At 45.9% G+C, this 18,143-nt stretch overlaps 6 protein-coding genes across 6 annotated transcripts; 4 read left to right on the top strand and 2 right to left on the bottom strand.

Moving 5' to 3' along the window:
* Positions 1-313: 313 nt before the first annotated feature.
* On the top strand, positions 314-5,251 carry RhiXN_05726 (tRNA ligase; the record flags this gene model as incomplete). The annotated part of the gene is made up of 11 exons (XM_043325542.1): positions 314-736; positions 791-1,051; positions 1,104-1,860; positions 1,909-2,056; positions 2,113-3,026; positions 3,824-3,939; positions 3,996-4,296; positions 4,504-4,664; positions 4,729-4,817; positions 4,887-5,011; positions 5,064-5,251. The coding sequence occupies 11 exons, from the start codon at positions 314-316 to the stop codon at positions 5,249-5,251; spliced, it is 3,483 nt and encodes a 1,160-aa protein (XP_043180974.1).
* Positions 5,252-6,054: 803 nt separating this feature from the next.
* Positions 6,055-9,023, bottom strand: RhiXN_05725 (major facilitator superfamily transporter; the record flags this gene model as incomplete). Its single annotated transcript, XM_043325541.1, has 22 exons — positions 6,055-6,295; positions 6,349-6,509; positions 6,560-6,591; positions 6,644-6,731; positions 6,787-6,897; positions 6,947-6,967; positions 7,020-7,030; positions 7,093-7,102; positions 7,156-7,219; positions 7,270-7,280; positions 7,331-7,362; positions 7,415-7,506; positions 7,560-7,600; positions 7,654-7,665; positions 7,718-7,777; positions 7,837-7,905; positions 7,961-7,989; positions 8,038-8,154; positions 8,206-8,363; positions 8,417-8,454; positions 8,505-8,802; positions 8,947-9,023. The coding sequence occupies 22 exons, from the start codon at positions 9,021-9,023 to the stop codon at positions 6,055-6,057; spliced, it is 1,773 nt and encodes a 590-aa protein (XP_043180973.1).
* Positions 9,024-9,579: 556 nt separating this feature from the next.
* On the top strand, positions 9,580-11,247 carry RhiXN_05724 (oxidoreductase yteT; the record flags this gene model as incomplete). The annotated part of the gene is made up of 7 exons (XM_043325540.1): positions 9,580-9,895; positions 9,951-10,059; positions 10,110-10,168; positions 10,223-10,581; positions 10,635-10,718; positions 10,772-10,792; positions 10,843-11,247. The coding sequence occupies 7 exons, from the start codon at positions 9,580-9,582 to the stop codon at positions 11,245-11,247; spliced, it is 1,353 nt and encodes a 450-aa protein (XP_043180972.1).
* A 564-nt stretch (positions 11,248-11,811) lies between these two features.
* On the bottom strand, positions 11,812-13,089 carry RhiXN_05723 (peptidyl-Lys metalloendopeptidase; the record flags this gene model as incomplete). The annotated part of the gene is made up of 6 exons (XM_043325539.1): positions 11,812-11,896; positions 11,956-12,029; positions 12,079-12,201; positions 12,252-12,488; positions 12,548-12,687; positions 12,738-13,089. The coding sequence occupies 6 exons, from the start codon at positions 13,087-13,089 to the stop codon at positions 11,812-11,814; spliced, it is 1,011 nt and encodes a 336-aa protein (XP_043180971.1).
* A 2,247-nt stretch (positions 13,090-15,336) lies between these two features.
* RhiXN_05722 (uncharacterized protein) lies at positions 15,337-15,750 on the top strand (the record flags this gene model as incomplete). The annotated part of the gene is made up of 1 exon (XM_043325538.1): positions 15,337-15,750. The coding sequence occupies one exon, from the start codon at positions 15,337-15,339 to the stop codon at positions 15,748-15,750; it is 414 nt and encodes a 137-aa protein (XP_043180970.1).
* A 616-nt stretch (positions 15,751-16,366) lies between these two features.
* On the top strand, positions 16,367-17,847 carry RhiXN_05721 (uncharacterized protein; the record flags this gene model as incomplete). Its single annotated transcript, XM_043325537.1, has 5 exons — positions 16,367-16,565; positions 16,622-16,775; positions 16,826-16,925; positions 16,975-17,673; positions 17,815-17,847. The coding sequence occupies 5 exons, from the start codon at positions 16,367-16,369 to the stop codon at positions 17,845-17,847; spliced, it is 1,185 nt and encodes a 394-aa protein (XP_043180969.1).
* Positions 17,848-18,143: the final 296 nt, after the last annotated feature.

The following is an 18,143-nucleotide window of genomic DNA, read 5'->3' as shown; positions in this document are numbered from 1 at the left end:
TTTTATTTACTTCATTTGATTAATCGTACATGGAAAATGATATCACGATACTTGATGACTCGACTATTTACCTGGGTTATGATCATTCCAAGCTTGTCTCGACCACCACCACCCTTGCACCGCTTTAGTGTGTTTGACTCATACCCAACTAGGTGACTCGAACGGGGGTCCCATCTGTATAAATTGTTCACTTCTGGCGGCTCTGACCCGGTCAATCCACACTTGTGCTCCCCTCTTGTCTGCCCTCGGGTTCATAGTTGGCTCTCGTCGGCGATCTCGATTTCCATCCTTAAACCATAGCTATTCTCTTGGTATGGCGCCGTCGCGTTACGAAGGCCGCGAGTCCGACGATATTAAAGATGACGTTGATGAAGTCAAGATTGACAAATTAAACCTGTCTGATACTGACGAAGTTATCCCTCCTTCTCAACCTGACGACTCTGCTCTGATTCGACAACTTCGATCTCTCGCCAAAAAACAGCCCAAACTGATTCGGGGAAAGAAGTATACCATAGCCGGCCAGTCTATCGAGTTGACAAGTTGGAAGATGACTGAGTGGATGTATACCAAGTCGCCATGTCCGTTTCCGACGCTTGCTCGCGGCTTATTTACACGCTGGGTCCCTGCGAGAGGGCATGAGAATGACCCCGAGGGAGCACCTGGAGCTGGAAAAGATCAGATCGTGGTGAGGGGATACGATAAGTTTTTCAATATGAACGAAGTCAAATGGAATACTGTGAGTATGCTCGAATTACACTTGTTTGCTTCGTTCGTCTCATGAAATTCTCAGTGGGAGGCCCTGGAGATCCACACGACCTCTCCATACACTCTCACTCTCAAAAGTAACGGATGCATCATTTTTATGGCGGCCCTAACGCCTACCGAGCTCATCGTAACTTCGAAACACGCCCTAGGAGATATCGAAGGCGCATCGGTGAGCCATGCGCAGAAAGGAGAAGAATGGCTAGAGAAACATCTTAAAAGTGTGGGAAAGACAAGGAAGGATTTTGCCAAGACACTGTTTGACCGGAACCTGACTGCAGTTGCGGAGGTGAGTAGCGCGCTCCGTCATGTGGTTGTCGGCTCATTTTTGGCCGGCTTAGCTCTGCGATGATTCTTTCGAAGAGCATGTTCTTCCATATCCCAAGGACAAGACAGGCCTGCATCTCCATGGCCTCAACGAACGACGAGTAGAATTCAGCACGCTTGGAAATGATGAAGTTGTTGCGTTTGCTGAAGAATGGGGATTTATCGCAACACCAGCCATCACATTCGATACTATTGAAGAAGTGAAGAAATTTACAGACAGCATTGCCAAAACTGGAACATGGCATGGAGAAGCTGTGGAAGGGTTTGTCGTGCGAACTGCAGTTTCTGATAGACCACCTGCGCTCGTCCAAGCATATCGTGGTACCAGGGGAGAACGAATTACCGACAAGAAAGAACAATCTACCCCACCTCCGTATTCGCCTGGATCTACATTCTTCTTCAAGATCAAGTTCGAGGAGCCTTACTTGATGTATCGTGAATGGCGAGAGCTCACCAAGAAAATGCTCGCTGCTGAAAATAAGGGGCAACTACGGGCGGCTCAGCTACCCAGCCATATGCTACGTCGTCCGGAAACTCGTGCATACCACCATTGGGTAGAAGACCAAATCCGCCATAATCCAAAATCGCTCGCTGGATTCAATGAAGGCCACGGGATTATTGCTGCACGGGAGCGATTCCTTGAATGGTGTAAAACTCCCGAAGGGAAGGACGTTCTAAAAAAAGAGGGCAATAAGTCAAGCTTGGAAAATGGTATACCTTACAACGGTTCTCATAAGACGATCCTTGTGCCGGTTGCTATTCCTGGAAGCGGTAAGCGCATACAACTATCCCGATCATCCTTTGCCTAACATGGGCCAGGAAAAACGGCGGTAGCAGTTGCACTTCAGCACATTTACGGGTTTGGGCACACTCAGAGCGATGACGTGAAACAGAAAAAAACCGGACCTCAATTTGTTAAAAACGTGTTGGAGTTGTTCAGGAATCACGACGTTGTGTTTGCTGACAGGTAAGTGATAGGAAATCTTAGTTACATGAACGGTCACTTACAATTGGCTCTGACAGAAACAATCATCTCCGTCATCTACGCGATAGCCTAAAATACGATTTCAAGGGAAAATATCGTGAAAAGGGACATATCATTGCACTTCAATGGGTATTTAGCGATACCCCCAAAGTGATCAGCGACATCTGTTCCGACCGTGTCGTAGCTCGTGGTGACAATCATCAATCCTTGCACGCAGATAAACAAGAGAGTCATCGAGGCGTAATTAGCCAATTTTTCAACTCATTCGAGGAAGTAGAAGCTGAAGAGGTAGATGATATAATAGACATGGAATATACCGATACTCTCGAGCAGGCTGTCAAACGGGCGATCTCAGGTATCTCTCCGATCCTTGACTTGGAAATTCCTGACGACAAGAAGATCAACGAAGCCTGTGCTATCGCTCGGTCTTACACAGTCAAGTCAACAGGAGCAAAGAAAGCCGCCCCAAAGCCACCTCGATATTTTGCTCTGGTTCCAGATATCAATGTCGAAAAGTTGATTGGCAACTATTTCGAGGAAGAGGATGCACCAGACTCCGGGGCAAAAATGTGGTCAGATCTTGTTAGCAACAAGCGGGTCGCTGATCGTCCGCACGTCACTTTAATTCACGTCAAGGAGAAGCAAGACTCGGTGTCACTCTGGGAACGTTGCTTGGCACTACAAAAGTCTGCTGGAGAAATCGAACCGACGTTCAGAGTGACGTTCAATAACATTATTTGGAATAACGATGTCATGGCGCTTTCCGTCTCCAGGATTGAAATGCATCGAGAATTTGAGGACGTGCACCGTCAACTGGCCGAGGAGGTCGTCGAAACTATACCCGAGAGTATTACGAACCGACTGCACCTCACTATTGGGACACGAGACGACAGTATCAATCCCTTTGAAGCTGCATCGATGGTTGCTGATTGGAAGAGAGGCGTAAACTCAAGTGCACAAAGTGTTTTATTGAGAGAATGTGTTGTAGAAGCCAAGTTCCTTGGAAGATACAGCTGAAAATGTACCACTGAACGAAAATTGAAACCATGAAATGTATACGAGCGCATATATTTTGACAATAGGGTCGTACTAATGAATCCCTCTTTTCAACATGGTAGCCCCTCAGCTTGTATCTTCTCGACGCGACTTTCCTCGTAATATTTATAATTTATTGGCAAACTATAATACGACATTAGCTTCGGAATTATTAGAACCCTATGTATGGCCTTCCCGCAGAGCTTCACGTGATAAGGGTTCCGCATATAGACAGCTCGAGGGAATTCGGCCTTTCCCAGGCAGGCTGTTGCAACGTGGGCACTTTCTGATGTCACTATAAATTTATTGGATCAGATTAGCCACCTCATTCCCCACCCCGCCACCTCATCACAATTTGAGACTCCCATTGTCCTACAGAATCATCATCGGGGTATGAAACATTGTAAGAAAAGGCGAGTGCATGTCTTCTATTTCCAGTATTTTGGCTAAGCAACTCCGCCTCCATACTTCGTCTCGATCGATTATTAACGGGTAGATCCCAACCCATGGTTGCAAACCCAAATACATACGGTGGTAAGTTACTCGTATATAATAGCGCATGCACTGTCACAAATTAACCGGAAATTTGTCACAGTAATTTCGAACCCTGAACCCATTTGGAGTTGTGAGGGCCTGCCTCTTGAGTCCTGCAGTGGGTGGTCACACTGTATCTGAGGAGTGTTGTTTCTCATACTCACACTGATCCACAACAAGTGGATGTCGACTCTGAATATGGCGGAAGGGACAACAACATAATTGCTCGTCCAAACAAACGTCAAAAACGTGCCAATGCAACTATGACAGACCTCCCGGTCGAGTTATTGATAGAGGTAGCATAGTATATTTCTCTGAAATTATACGTCGTCGCTCAATACCTACGTCTCAGATCTGCCGACATGTTTGGCCCGGAGACCTGCTTTCTCTTTCCTGGACGTGCAAATCACTCCGGAGTTGTTTCATGTCTAAGTCACGCAAATCTCTTTGGCAGGATGTTCTGAAGAATATCCAGAATCTGCCCCCTTGTCCTCCGGGTTTTACGGAGCCTCAATACTCTCAGGTTCTTTTCTCGGGTTGTTGTACCGTAAGCAAACTACGGATACAAGCAATATTCTCTGCTGATCGTGATGCTCAATCTTTGTTAGGCTTGTGGGACCACGAAGAAACCTCAGATGGATCTAATCCTCCTTGTAAGACTTTGCGCCTCTTGCCAAAAGCAACGGTGGGGAAACTCTACCTTGATAGATTTCCAGCGAACGTACTAATATGTTTGAAGCCTTGTGAATCTAGTTAATACGCAAGAAGTACCTGTTAATATCCGCGAATACCTCCATAAATCTAATGGCAAGTGGTAACACATTCGAGGCCTGGAAAACAACTCAGGTTCACTCCACTAGTGTTTGGGAAAGGCAAACGGGGACAACTTCCAGATGCCTGCGTTTTGAAATCCAACGTGGCTGAAGTTATCAAAGCATTCGAGAGGGTAAAGTTTGAAGGTGATCGTGCAGTAGAGGACTTGCAGAAACAAATTATGGCGATAGTATTGGAGCGGAGGAAGGTACGCTTCCACGAACATAGTACCCAAATTAGCAAGTTGGCATACGCAATATTCTCCTTTTTAGCAATCTGAAAGGATCATTCGTGCGCTTGAGCTCTTTGAAAACGCAATCGCTTGGGAAAGAAAGACGAATCAAATGGAGCGAAAAGAAGAGTACGTAGGGTATCTAGCTCGTAGTTTTTATATATGTCCTATTTCTAACGGTACGACCTTGGCTTCTAGGATCCAGCGTAGGTGCATCGATAGTTTTCAAATTGTGCAGGAGGATCTTCATTTTCCCTGGGATTCTCCGTGGCGCCAGGAATGGTGTAAGATACTTAACAAGCGCAACTTTCTGTCTAACGATGGTGAGCACAAATGATGCTCACCTAACAGAGTTGCTGAGTAGCGGTGAAATAGAGTGGCGAACCATCCGTCCGAAGTTACAAAAACTTTTGGAAAGCAATCGCCGATTTCGGCTTGCGAAGGAGGAAGAAACCTGCCGTCTGATTCAGCCAAATTATCAAGACCAAAAAATCCTGTGCGTTTTCGTTGACCCAGTTGCAGAAACCCTTTACGGTGTTGATGGGATTTCCGTATTGATCTAAGTCTTGTCATATCGAACACAATGTATACGTGTATTTTACCGTATGGAAAGTCTATCTGAGCTTGATATAGCATTTGGATCTTAAATTATGACCTGTGAGGTTATGCGAATTAACATTAATGGGGTAAAAACATAATGGGAAAAGAGACCTATCGTGGCCCCAGAATACAGTAGGGATCCCCAGACTGTACTCGAGTTGCCCTTCGAGTACGTATGGTATTGCTCCGCCAGTACGCTTCTGAATCCTGTGGATCTGCAAACCTCTAACTTCTGAGCGTCCCGATATTTCTGAAGAGCCTGTACTCCAGATCAACATTGGAATAGGCAAGAACCCACCAGGAACATGACCTGGCTCGATTCCATTCATGAGACGCGTGAACACCTTAATTGCATGTTCTATATGTGGACTATCAGAGCGGACGCCATAAAGACTCTTGGTTATACGCTCAGATGTTCCAAATATATCATGTTCCCAGGTAATACGCCATATAAAGACAGACATACATCGCCTGAAACCAACACTCCTGCACAACTACTCGCCCGATTTTCACCTCTGGATCAGTTTGACTCGGTTGGAATAATTTCTACGCCCGACAGACCACTTCCAACCTAGGACTAACGCCGAACCGAGAGCCAGCTCCTCGTGACAATGACGACATGACCAAGCTTACGTGAAGGTGTAAACGATATTTAAGCCACTTTATATACTTGATACTCGCGAGAAGTATCAAAAAGACGATATTCCCAGAAGCAAGGCACCCTGTATGCTTCAACACTGACCTTCGTGTATTTAGTATACTAGAATTACAAAACATATATAAAATCCTCGTTCTGAAGGTCTGTTAGATCGTTGAACGCCTGGTCATTCAAGCGTCTCTTTGTGCCCTCGCTCTCATCACCGTCAGACTTCTCGTTCTCCTTAGCAGCCTGTCTCGCATGTTTTGAATCTTCCAATGAAGTGTCTATGACCTCTGCTTTTTTCCCGGCGCGCCGACGGGCTGAAGCATGTTGTTTGTTCAAGAAAGCCAGATAGAGCGCAGTGACACTGTCGGAAATCCAATTAACTCGAAAAGTAAGACTAAATTAATATGGACTTACGGTGTCAAAACTGCTAGAATTATCCAACAGATGAGACTAGATAGGTGAGGGTCATATATGAGTAAATAGTCAGGTGCGGGTTCTGAGGCTACTTGCTTGGCAATGAGTCCACGATGGTAGTATGGTGCATCGGTCGTCTTGTAGAGCAAAGGTCCAACAATCTGTAATCATTGATTAATATCCAGTGGGACACCTGCTCGCAAATACTCACATTTCCGGCGCATTGAGCAACGTAGATAAGGCCTGTAGTCTTGCTCGTTAGTTCAGTTGAAATTGAATCGCAGACATCACTCACCTGTAGTGCATGTCTTCTTTGTGTGACCTGCCGTGTTTTGCGAGGCCCAAGAGTAAAGCATGGGTTGGATACCAGTGAAAAACGATAGCTGTTACAATCGGACACTTTAAGGATGTTGCGACTGTACGAGCGCACGAACTTACAACGTAATAGCATCCTAATAACTCGTTTCTAAGCTCTGGTTCGCGGCCCAAGACGTACAGCGCCGAGGCTCCAGCGATAGGGGGAAGAGTAAGGAAAAAGAGGACCGGCCACTTGAGTTTAAGTTTTGTGCGATTGCAGCGATCCAAGAGTGATTATGACTTGGAACGCGCCGAATGGGCTCTATGAACATCATGAGACATATTCTGTATCAAATCTAGGTGCCCAGACTCACGTTTAATAAAACTGTGGCCATCATGGTAATAAACGTAAATACTGAGAGGGTCTATAAGGTTAGAACAACATACTGGTATGGAACTGAAATATGGTTAGCCGCACCATACCTGATTACCAGTACACTAGCGACTTACTTGACTGAACCCGAAACCATTGATAATCAGTGGTCCGAAAGTGCTAATACCCCCTGACGGCAGCCTGAAGTCAAGTTTCAGCAGTTGTACAATTAGCGTAGATTATTCACCTACGCGCATACAAACTGCAGCGCCAACCAAAGATAGGTCTTCGGGTCTGTAAAACTTCCCGAACCTGTCCCCACTCCCAACTCTTAGATTCAGTCCCTGAAAAAGGCCGTGTGGGTGATAAGCTGGTTACCAGTGTCAATGGACCGACCTTGGTTGTTCGCACGTAGTCTTTCTAGGGCAATCACCTTCTCTTCCTGTGACAGGAACTTCGCAGTTGAAGGAGAGTCGGGAAGAACGAAGCTGGTCGGAATCATTGGTTGAAGCTTGAATTATTCTCGATCAAGACAACTCACTATACTACGGGAGAGCACACTAGAGTTAAGAGGCCAATAAACTGGAACCACATCCGTTAGGTAAACGCTGTATTCTCTTGAGCTACAAACTCACCAAAAATATTGTCTGTATAGCAATCAAACAGCGTCCGGGATCGTTGTTCTTATAAAAGACTTACTTGATATGGCTTGAGTGAGCCATGAATGTGCCCGATTCCAAATGCAATCAGAGATCCGAACTAATGAAGGCTAAATTCAGAGACATTTTTTTATAATAATCTATGTTAATGGTACACACCATACTTGTCACTCCATTCATGGCCATCCAAAGACTAAGTCGCATGGTTTGTTCTCTACGTCTCCACCACTACCAATGGGTTCAGAATTTGATAACAGGTGCTGAAATTGGGCATAGCACTGACCATCTGAGTGATCGTAATGAAGCACGGTGCTGGGAGTAAGTTTCAGGAACGACGTTCTCTAAGATAAAAATCACAACCAACCGACGGTAGCCTCAAATATTCCCAGAAAAACCGAGTCGCAATCAAGCCACTAAAATTATGTGCGGCAGCCGTCGAAGCAACAATAACCCCCCACATAAAAACATTGAAAAACACTATGACTAGTTCAGCTAATTACCAGTGAGGTGATGAATAAATACACTTACAATATTTTCCCACCGGTAGCTTCACGAGAAAATACGACGAGACAGGCTGCCAGATAAGCTGGGCCACATAAACAATTGAGCCCAACCAGCTATACTGGGACCCGACCAGGTTGGTATCGGAAACGATCCCGAAAACTGAGGTGTAAGAAAGGGATGATCTAAATACTTGCGAATCAGATCCGCGAAACCAGTTGGCATAAATGATACCCACTTATCGAGCTGCTGGAGAAAGTACACCATGAGCATGACCTATGTGATCGAATTAGTTGTGGACCAATAAGCGCATGACAATACTTTACCGGCACAAGCCAACGGTCAACCTTGCGCAGCACCGCAGCATCTTGTTCAGGGGATATCTCCACTGGAGTGTCAGATGCACCAAGAATAGCAAGTGCGGCGTCTCCGTGACCGCCTGTCGATTTTCTTGGCCTACTTGTACTAGGAGCAGCCTCATCGTGGACGACGGGGCTATGTTCAATCTCAATTACTTCTTGCTTCTCACCAACAACCGACTCCTGCGAGGGGTTCGATGATTGGACATAGCGGACGATCAGTGACTCTTGTGGGGTAGTCGTAGGAGCGGTGCGTCTCCCCACACTTTAGTCGAGGCTAATAAGCACGAAAGCAGTATACCAGGCCGGCTATTTGTACAACTATAGCCTTTGAAATATAAGGAAAACGGACCCGTTTGTGTGCTTCCTTGCCCAATGCAAACTCGCTTGGAGTCGGGCCCAAATTTACACAGGATGCACGGCAAATTCACCGTTTTTCCCTATCTGGAATTGGCCGTTGAATGTCGATCTACTATCCTCGGGCATAGTTTACAAGGCTTGAAATTATAGCGTTTTGTAGCATAGTGGATGTTTATCGACCTTGTGCGATTTGATTAACAATAGTAACAGATCCTGGGCTGCAGTTAGTCATCGGGGTTGACTTGTGTCCAATCCCCCTTTGCGATCACCTTACGTCATGATCATACACTTCTGGCGCTTAGTCTAAGAATGAGAAGCATAGCCGCCATTCACCCACAATAGACTTACGACTAGGCCTCTCGTTTCTAAGGATATTGGATTTAAATGTCTCGCTACATAAAAAGTGCAACTCTCTTTTTATACTTATCTCTAAATGATGGCTCCAACCCCAAACAATAGACCGGCATAATTCACAATACAAATTTACCGTGTCAACATCATTAGAAGCTCAATGCACTTTCCCCATCGATCAGCCAACTCCGTTTGCTCACCGGACCATATCCCGGAGTTCCTGATTCTTCGGGCCGCCTTATCCCGTCCCTGGCGGATAGAAGAGGATTTATCTGAAGAAATAGCTTCAAGTCGGTTCCTGACCAGTCGCCGATATCCTCACTCGTTCGTCATGTCGAATTTAGACGAAACTTCTAGACCTCTCGGTGGTCGCGTCGCATTGGTAGGCACCGGCTCTCGCGCTGCGATGTTTGTGCGCGGCATTGTATCCCGGCCGCATTCCCAAGTTGTAGCCATATGCGAGCCAAATTCGGTGCGCGCCAACTATTACAACGAGCTGTTGGTACAGCTTGGCGCCCCGAAAGTACCTATTTATACTCCTGATCGTTTTAAAGAGATGTTATCGAAAGAAGGGGTAGAAACTCTCGTGGTCACTTGTGTGGACGCGTTGCATGATGTATATATCGTTCCCGCATTGGAGGCTGGGGGTATGTATTCTTCCAACATTGCAATAATGATATTTATCTTATATTCACCCGACAGTCCGTGTTCTCACCGAGAAGCCGATGACAACTGATGTAGACAAGTGCCGGAGAATCCTCGAGACTGTCCAACGCACGGGCCAGCACTTGACAGTAACATTCAACTATCGGTGGGTCGTTCAACTTGATAATTAATCCAGTGGATTCAAATGTTCTCTAGGTACAACCCGGTCCACGAACTCGTGAAGCGGACTATTGCCGAGGGGAAGATAGGAAAAGGTAGATCTTCCTGATTTTGCCAATAAGACCAAAGCGGATCTGACCGCGTCATAGTCCTTTCGGTACACTTTGAATGGCTTCTGGATACTGTTCATGGAGCCGATTACTTTAGACGATGGCACCGACAAAAGACCAACTCCGGGGGTTTGATGGTTCACAAGTCAGGACATCACTTTGATCTCGTAAATTGGTGGATTGATGCCCACCCCGTGACTGTTGCTGGGATGGGAAGATTAGCTTTCTATGGCGACAAGGCCGGAAAGGAGCATGGTTGGGCAAAGGACTATGTACGAGCACGAGGAGAATCGGCAGCGAAGGATGACCCCTTTGCCATCATCCTGGAAGATGACGAAACATTGAAGAAGATTTATGCCGACGCTGAGGGGGAAGATGGATATCATCGTGATCAGAATGTAGGTCAAAATGATATATTATCCCGTATTACTCGCTGACGCATTTGGGGAAGGTGTTCGCCCCAGGTATTGGCATTGAAGATGATATGGCCGTATTGGTGCAGTATAATACAGGTGCCACACTATCATATCATCTGGTAAGGTGACAAATATACTGGTATCTAACTTGGGGCTAACACAGTCTACCTAGACCGCGTACTCGCCCTGGGAGGTGGGCTTACTTTAACTCTCAAAGCGATAGCCAACTCATGATAATATTAGGGGTATCGAGTCATGTTTAATGGCTCGCATGGCCGCTTGGAACTCGAGGTTGTCGAATCCACCCACCGCACAGCTTCCGATCCTTTAACCACCGGCGGGCAAATCCATGGCACCGCCGCTCTACCTAACCCGGGCCACGCGAGCGTCAAAGTGCAGCGCCTCTGGGAGCCAGCTCAAGTAATTCCTGTTGAATATGAACACGGGGATCACGGAGGAGGCGACAAGCGCATGCTCAATGTCTTGTTTGGACCTTTGCCGGGCGAGACTTTCGACACTGGAGACGCCTCGAAACAGTCAGCAGACGAGAGGGATGGGACGTACGCACTTGCAGTTGGGCTCATGGCCAATGAGAGCTTCAAAACCGGGAAGTTTGTCACATTCGAGAGCCTGGGGCTGGGTATTTGACCAAATAGTACATATGCACCTACTCATATAATAACTAAATACTCTTGAAATATGCAGGATTGAATGATCTGGCGGTAATAAAGAGCAGCATTATGCCTTGAACCGTTTGAAATCAGTCAGAGACGATCATTTATCTTAAATGGGTTCTACGGACTATTACGGATCCCGTGAAGCCACCTCTGTACGATGATAAGACATTCATAAATAAGTTATCTGACAGAGCACCATACTTTTGGTATTGATCAACACAAAGCGCATACATCTACCCTCTACCAATATAATTTATCTTATACGTTTTCATAACCATTAAAATGACCAAATTCCCGAAATTCTGCCCTAGAAGCACCATTCCGCAAAATGGATTCGGGGCATAAAGCCAGCAGTGGTTAACCTCTCGTAGCTATATCTTATTCAGGGTTTTATGACCACACTTAATCGGTTCAATTTGAATGATGACTTGACTGCCATTATTATCTCAGGCGTTGACAGAAAAAAAAGCATGGTTGCTATGAACGGGTTCCATAAGCAACCACAGCACCGGATGACCAGATAGTACCAGATTACTTACTCGGCATTGTAAACTGCGTTGATGGGGCTAGATTGAGCGAGATCTAAAGATTCGTGCTGACCGTAGGCATAGTCTCGAGTACTGAGTACGTTTGTAAGTATATTGTACTTCATGTGAAACAGACTGGGAACTAGACCTACCCTAGGATTTTGGAAAAGTGGGTGCCCTCATGAATGATGGTATCGGCCTTAGAGCCAGGGCCAGTGGCAGGTGCCTTGTTACAAGGTTAATGATTATCCTTCAAGTAAATACTAATGGCTCACATTCCAAAAGTATTCGCATAGGTAGACTACCCCATATTTATTGGGATAGACGTATGCATAAAGTCTTGGGTCTGAGCAAGTAGCACAGTCATACGTCCAGTTATTGGGTGAAGTAAGAAGGCGCTACTCTGGAGTAAGAGATCTATACATACTGGGTTCAAATATCTACTTACAGAAAAGCTACCCAAGACCTTATTGTATCGACCATTTCCAAATGTTCCGAACCAGCGGGTATAGCGAGCTGAACCAGAAGGGTTGAGCTTCAGGTGAGTATGAGACTCGCGAGCGTAGCTTTGGGCAAAGTAGATAGCACTTGTAATCTCAGCCTGTTGTTGTATTGAACAACCGGTGTAAGATGCCCGTTTGTTCATAAGGGATGGTACATCGTGCTTAATAGAAGCGAGCTTTCCCTATAGCATAGTGCGCATTTGAGTATCGATCAGCGCCACGCATAAAATATTATACGTACCAGGATAGTGACTTCAGCTGTAACAATTTTGGCATACAGGGCTGTAAGTGAGCTATTGGCCTCAATGACACTGAAGTAATTGGCAGCATCTACTGTGTATAATCCAGCGCCTGTAGAAGTCAGGTTATAGACGCCGGCAACTGCATCGACTGTGAGCTATAAATGGTCTAGTACATTCAGGATTACTCACGACTATGCTCTATTGTGATCGACTCTCCAGGACTGAGCTCCACGGTAGAATCTGGGCGTCCACTTCTGGCGTCCGTCTGAGGATGATAACGTACCCTGATGCCATTGAACTCGGCACGAGTGCCCTTGCTGTCCACTACCGCAAATTTCTCAGTCGGCAGGTCCGAGAGAGGAGAACGAGGGTCGCGTAGCAAGCGCAGAGTCTCTGAACCAGTGTTAGATATGATTGTAGCAACATCAAAGTTGTCCACATCAGTAATGGTAGCGCTCGGGGCGACGATCTTGAGTGACAGAGAGCGATCAGCATGCGCAGAAATCGAGGCGTACAAGATGAGAATAATATAAGTAAACATTACTGCAAGTTAAACTCAGGAGGGATGTGTCAGTGAATAACCGAATGCACACCCCCATGCATCTCCTATAGTTATAGGACTTGCTGTGTGTTTGGTTCTCAATGTACTGATATAACACGGAGCCAGGTGACGTAAGTGCAAGTGAAACGAAAAAGAAACTTTCGAAAAGCGGATCGTAGTTGATGGTCTGCGGAAGGTCCATATGTGCTTTAGCATACATCTTGAGAAGACGTGTACTAGAATGCCTGGCTTCGTGTTATGGCATGGCTCAAAGGATCGGTGGGAGACTCTGTTATTTTTGGCTATTAAGTCTCGAAGAATTCCGGGGAAAACAAAGACTAGGCCGTAATTTCCTACAGAGTCAGGCGTGAATTGTAACCAAACTTCCGTGAAGCCGGGCCCATCGCAGCCCCAATTACATAAGTGTGGCGCTCTTATCTCAGGCTATCATCTATTCAACACTGGAGAAGAATATCCGCATTGCCTAAAGAGTAAGACGCTTTGGGGGAGGTCAGGAGATTCCAAACAATATACTAATGCGTGCGAAGGCCATACCTGCACTGAAAGGCGCCGGAGTATATATAAGTTCCTGCCGTGACCTTACAACTCATCCGGGGCTCCCAGCCAAAGCCCCATGTACACCTTTTGTTTTTGCTTCCATGCTCTAGAATAGCGACCTTAACAGTTATTAAAATTGCGATCATAAAGCTCCGGGCAAGGGACTTGATTCGACCTGCAGGTGGTTCGAACGCCAAACCCCGATAGTTGTGTGCGTGGCATCAAGGAAATAAGAGTGTCCCGATATACGAGAAGTTGACTCCACTATCAATCCTAATCAATTTCTTAAACATTAACTAAGAAGCAAGCGTGATTAACCTTGCTAGAATTTAGATCCGTAAACAATCACGAACTAACCCACGTAAGATCTTAAGAATACAACCTACCTGGCTTTGTAACCTAGATCAGCTATTTGGACCCAACTAAGACCTATGTACGGGTTAACCGAATCTTTAGGTAAAGTCATTGATACCAAAACGGCCATGATAGTTGTCTATTTTATATGATAGGGAATATGTTCACTCGAGGTTATTTGTAGATTATAATTGAGACAATGTTTCTGTTCATTTGATCTTACTGTGAGTCGATCTGAAAGCCTAAATGGGTATGTGTGTATCATCCACAGGCTGGCAACAAGATTACCAGCTTGTGCTCAAATCCGTGTTGTTGTTTTTTTCACTCCGTTACGTACAATCGGTAGACACGGAAAAGATGGGAGCAGTGGCCTATGGAAATGCACGTTTTAATATGGTCTTATGATCGGAGATCTTTCTAAGGTTGTTAGGAGTTACACACTGGCTATAACCAATTAATAACTGATAAAGCCAAAATACTCACTTGACTTTAAGAAATTACAAGTATGTTGGATTCAAATAATAATTAACTACCTTGAACTCCTAAGACTCCAAACACCACGCATATAACCTATGAACTTCATCGCAACATCGACCCAAGCGTGCCAACATGTATATGGAGGTTTGTGGCGTGTAAATCAATCGATCGCGATCTGGAGCACAGTTAGGTGAAAAGGTTGATTGTTGCAGTCACGGCACTACACCATTGGATTTATGTCTGCTTGCGGACAGGTTTATGACCCTCCACTTTGCAGTGTGTGAGCGCTTGGTCCAAAGACGGTCTTGTTGTGGGAAGTCACACTATCACGTGACCGTTTTCGATGTGTATGCGTCCTTTGCTTGGTAGTTGGGGGCTTGCTTCTTTATATATATTCGAGCTCATATTGTACCCATTACTTAGCTTTTGTTCAAAAATTTCCGAAGTACACTCTTGTTATTTCTCTCGTATAGCGTCTGTTCCCATCACTTGTGTATGCTCAGTTCGCTCGTTCTCTGTTTAGCGCGTCCCATCCTCTCCCTTTGTGTGCTCACAACAAATCTAGGTCGGTTTCAGCTCCTATTGTTAGTATGACTAGGATAAAAACACTACTTGAACGAGATGTAAATGCTGTTGTTAATCAATTGAGTACGTATTCGTCAATGTTGGCCCTTGTCGCCAAGAGTCCACTGTCAAAGAATGACGTTGCTTACTCATCTCAGGGTACCGTGCTATGTCAACGATTGCAATGTGACTTCTGCCTCGTCATTCTCTGGGTCTTGAGCTTTGTACCATCCTTGTCTTATTTGTCTTTTGTTGTTCTGCATCTAATTGCTAAATTGAGGGATTTCTACACCTATGTCCTCGTTTTCTAGCCCTGTTAAACCAGGCCAGCCTCCACCGGAATCCCCTACTGCCTCTCAAAACGTGGACGCTGCTCGCTCCCTCAAAATCACATGTGAAATTGATAGTAACTCTTTCATCAAAACTTATATCGGGTACACACCAAAGGTCAATCTTAAATGGTCTCTGGACCAACGGCTCCTGATTAGCAAAATTCAACAATCACCTTCAGGCGCAGAAGCATCACTGTGTACTGGTGCCACTCTACTCCTACTTTTGCTCAACTCGATTAGCCTCCAAGTTGTGGACGCGATCACGATGGACGCCAAGGCACCTGCTCTCGTATTTCGAGCCAGTCACAACGAACAGATATTGAATCCCATTACGACGATGCAACTAAGTCCTGACATTTTTTTTACTACGCAGTGATCATGACACTCTTGGAAATATCGCTGGCAAATCCAGAGCACATAAAACACCCACCTCCAAGTTGATGTTTGGTAGATTCTAGTAATCCCTCTTCCAGTGAATCTCCAGTGACGTGGTGTGGCGTAGTTGCGGACGGAGATATTGAAGCGAAGAAAGATACTCGATATCAGCCACCAAACCATCTGCTGAGCCATTCACAACTTCATCCAGAACTGTCGGCCGTGCTTGGATTTGCTACGCGTTCCGGTGGATACAATTTCGTATATCATGGCGCAAGCGTAGTTCACTGTTCACCACACTTTACATGGGAGCCTGGTCCAATTTACGCTTTTGTGACCTGGCTCTATATGGAGCCCTTTTGTGGCCCCTCCCAGCGTATTTGGAGCTTCCAGGAAGGCATACCAACATATATCACTAATATTCGGGGCAATATTTTTATCACAGAATGCTGACGAACGGATTCTGGACCTGGCCAACGGAGGTTCACTTCGTTTGCAACTCATGTATTGACGGCAGCGGTCTGGTCTATGAAAGACTTTTGGCGAGATATGCGCCGGCGCTATTTTGAGAGCTCGCTCTACGAACTAGCTTACTAAGATCACCACCTCCAGAAGCCATGGAAGCTCAGGAGTGCGGCTGCACGCTAGATTCAAATGGGAAGGAGATTAGGGCCAGTGCTCTTGAGTCAGGTCCGGGCGGGAAACCGGTGGTAGAGAGATACAAGATGCGGGTTCTTACACCTGACGTCGGTCGGCCCCTGGGCGAGGTCCGTTCTCTTGACCAATTTCTGCGCGTAATGTATGATGCATGCGTCGGTAAGTCCGTGTATTATTTTGTGCATCGATTGTGCACGTTGACAGGTTATAAATAGTACAACGAAATATCTATTGCGAATCCCGGATCCTACACCGAGACATTAGTGACAACAATGTCATGATTGCGCCGGACGACCCCGAATTCTATGAGCGATGCGCAGAGGGATATAATCGTGTCAAATACATTAACCAAGTATTAAGTGGCAACGAGTGAGTTTCGGCTACATTGTCTCTGTATGAATTCTTATTCTCTATGACAGTAAAGTTCCACCCAGGCCAGCCTGTCTTGTGATTGACTTGGGTAACGGGGCGCTTGTAGAGCCTTATTGTAGAGATCGGGAAGTACTAGCGGAGAGAATTGTGCGTGCCATCACTCAAGTGTAGGGTCTTTTATAACAAATTTGAACAGGGCACTCCTAAGTTTATGGCCCGCTCCGTCTCTCGTGGCGAGCCTTTAGCTTTTCGCAAGCATCGAGGAGAGCTCTCCCAGATGCCGAAACTCCAAGGGCGGGCTCTTGAAGTGTACCAATTGGTTCACGGGATGCAATACGAAGAGTTCAACCAATCACTTGACAAAAGTTGTTGTCCAACCAGTGATCCTGGTATAAAGTTTACGCACCAACTTTTCCATGATGCCGAATCAACTTTTTGGATAATCGCGTGGAACCTTGCTCGCTCCGTTGGACCAAATTATCAGCCAGAGAAGGAGTGGACCTCTGAGCTTAGCACTTTCATATCGGCGTTGGGCAGCCATTACCCTTCTCGTGACCTTCCGGACCCCCGAATCGCGCTCGACCCATCTCTCAAATGTTGGTCAAGAATTCTCCATTCTGATCTGGCCAACATAGCATCTATGCTCTCCCAGATGCATGAATATATCGAGCCAGAATGGGCATACCGGAATGGACTCAGCGCCGAACATGCGCACGAAGCATTAATGCGCTTGTTGTTAACGGAGATCATCCGGATCGAAGATCATCCTGAGAGCGATCTCCCCCTGTTCATAGGAGCCCGTTCATTACCCGTCAAGCTTGTTCACCACTCGTCTTCGCAAAAATCCAAAACTTCCTCTTTTCTCTCTTACCATAGCCGTCAGAAATATCCTGAAGTACGTCTTTGTAGCACCCTCAGCCCCCCAGAAAAAATTCTGTGTCTGTTTTGTCTCGCGAACCGCGATCTCTGAGCTCAAAAAAAGAGAAGCCGCTCGCGAACTGGGGAAGAAGAGGAGTCTGACCTCGTGCCTCTGTAGTTTACGGCTGGTTCAGTTGATGCTAGGGCATGATGAGTCGCATCGCGATGAGATGTGGGCCAAACCACAAAATATTGAGTGAGGTACAACTATCTATTTTTTGAAGGCCCCCTTATATACGACTAATCATGTCAATCGCGAGGGGGCCCATCTTACGCCTTCATAGGTGACATAGCACCCTACGACTTCTCTTGTTCACTGGTGATCTAATAATGTTTAATGCTAGCAAAACTTTTTCTATACAGCAAGTCGCGGGTATGAAATATGTAGATGATTGTTGATAAATGTGGGGTTTCCTCCTATACTAGGTAGAATAAGTGACCGAATTT

Source organism: Rhizoctonia solani, chromosome 6, assembly GCF_016906535.1.
Source record: "Rhizoctonia solani chromosome 6, complete sequence".
NCBI classification, from domain to species: Eukaryota; Fungi; Basidiomycota; class Agaricomycetes; order Cantharellales; family Ceratobasidiaceae; genus Rhizoctonia; species Rhizoctonia solani.
This window is presented reverse-complemented; position numbering and strand designations above follow the sequence as displayed.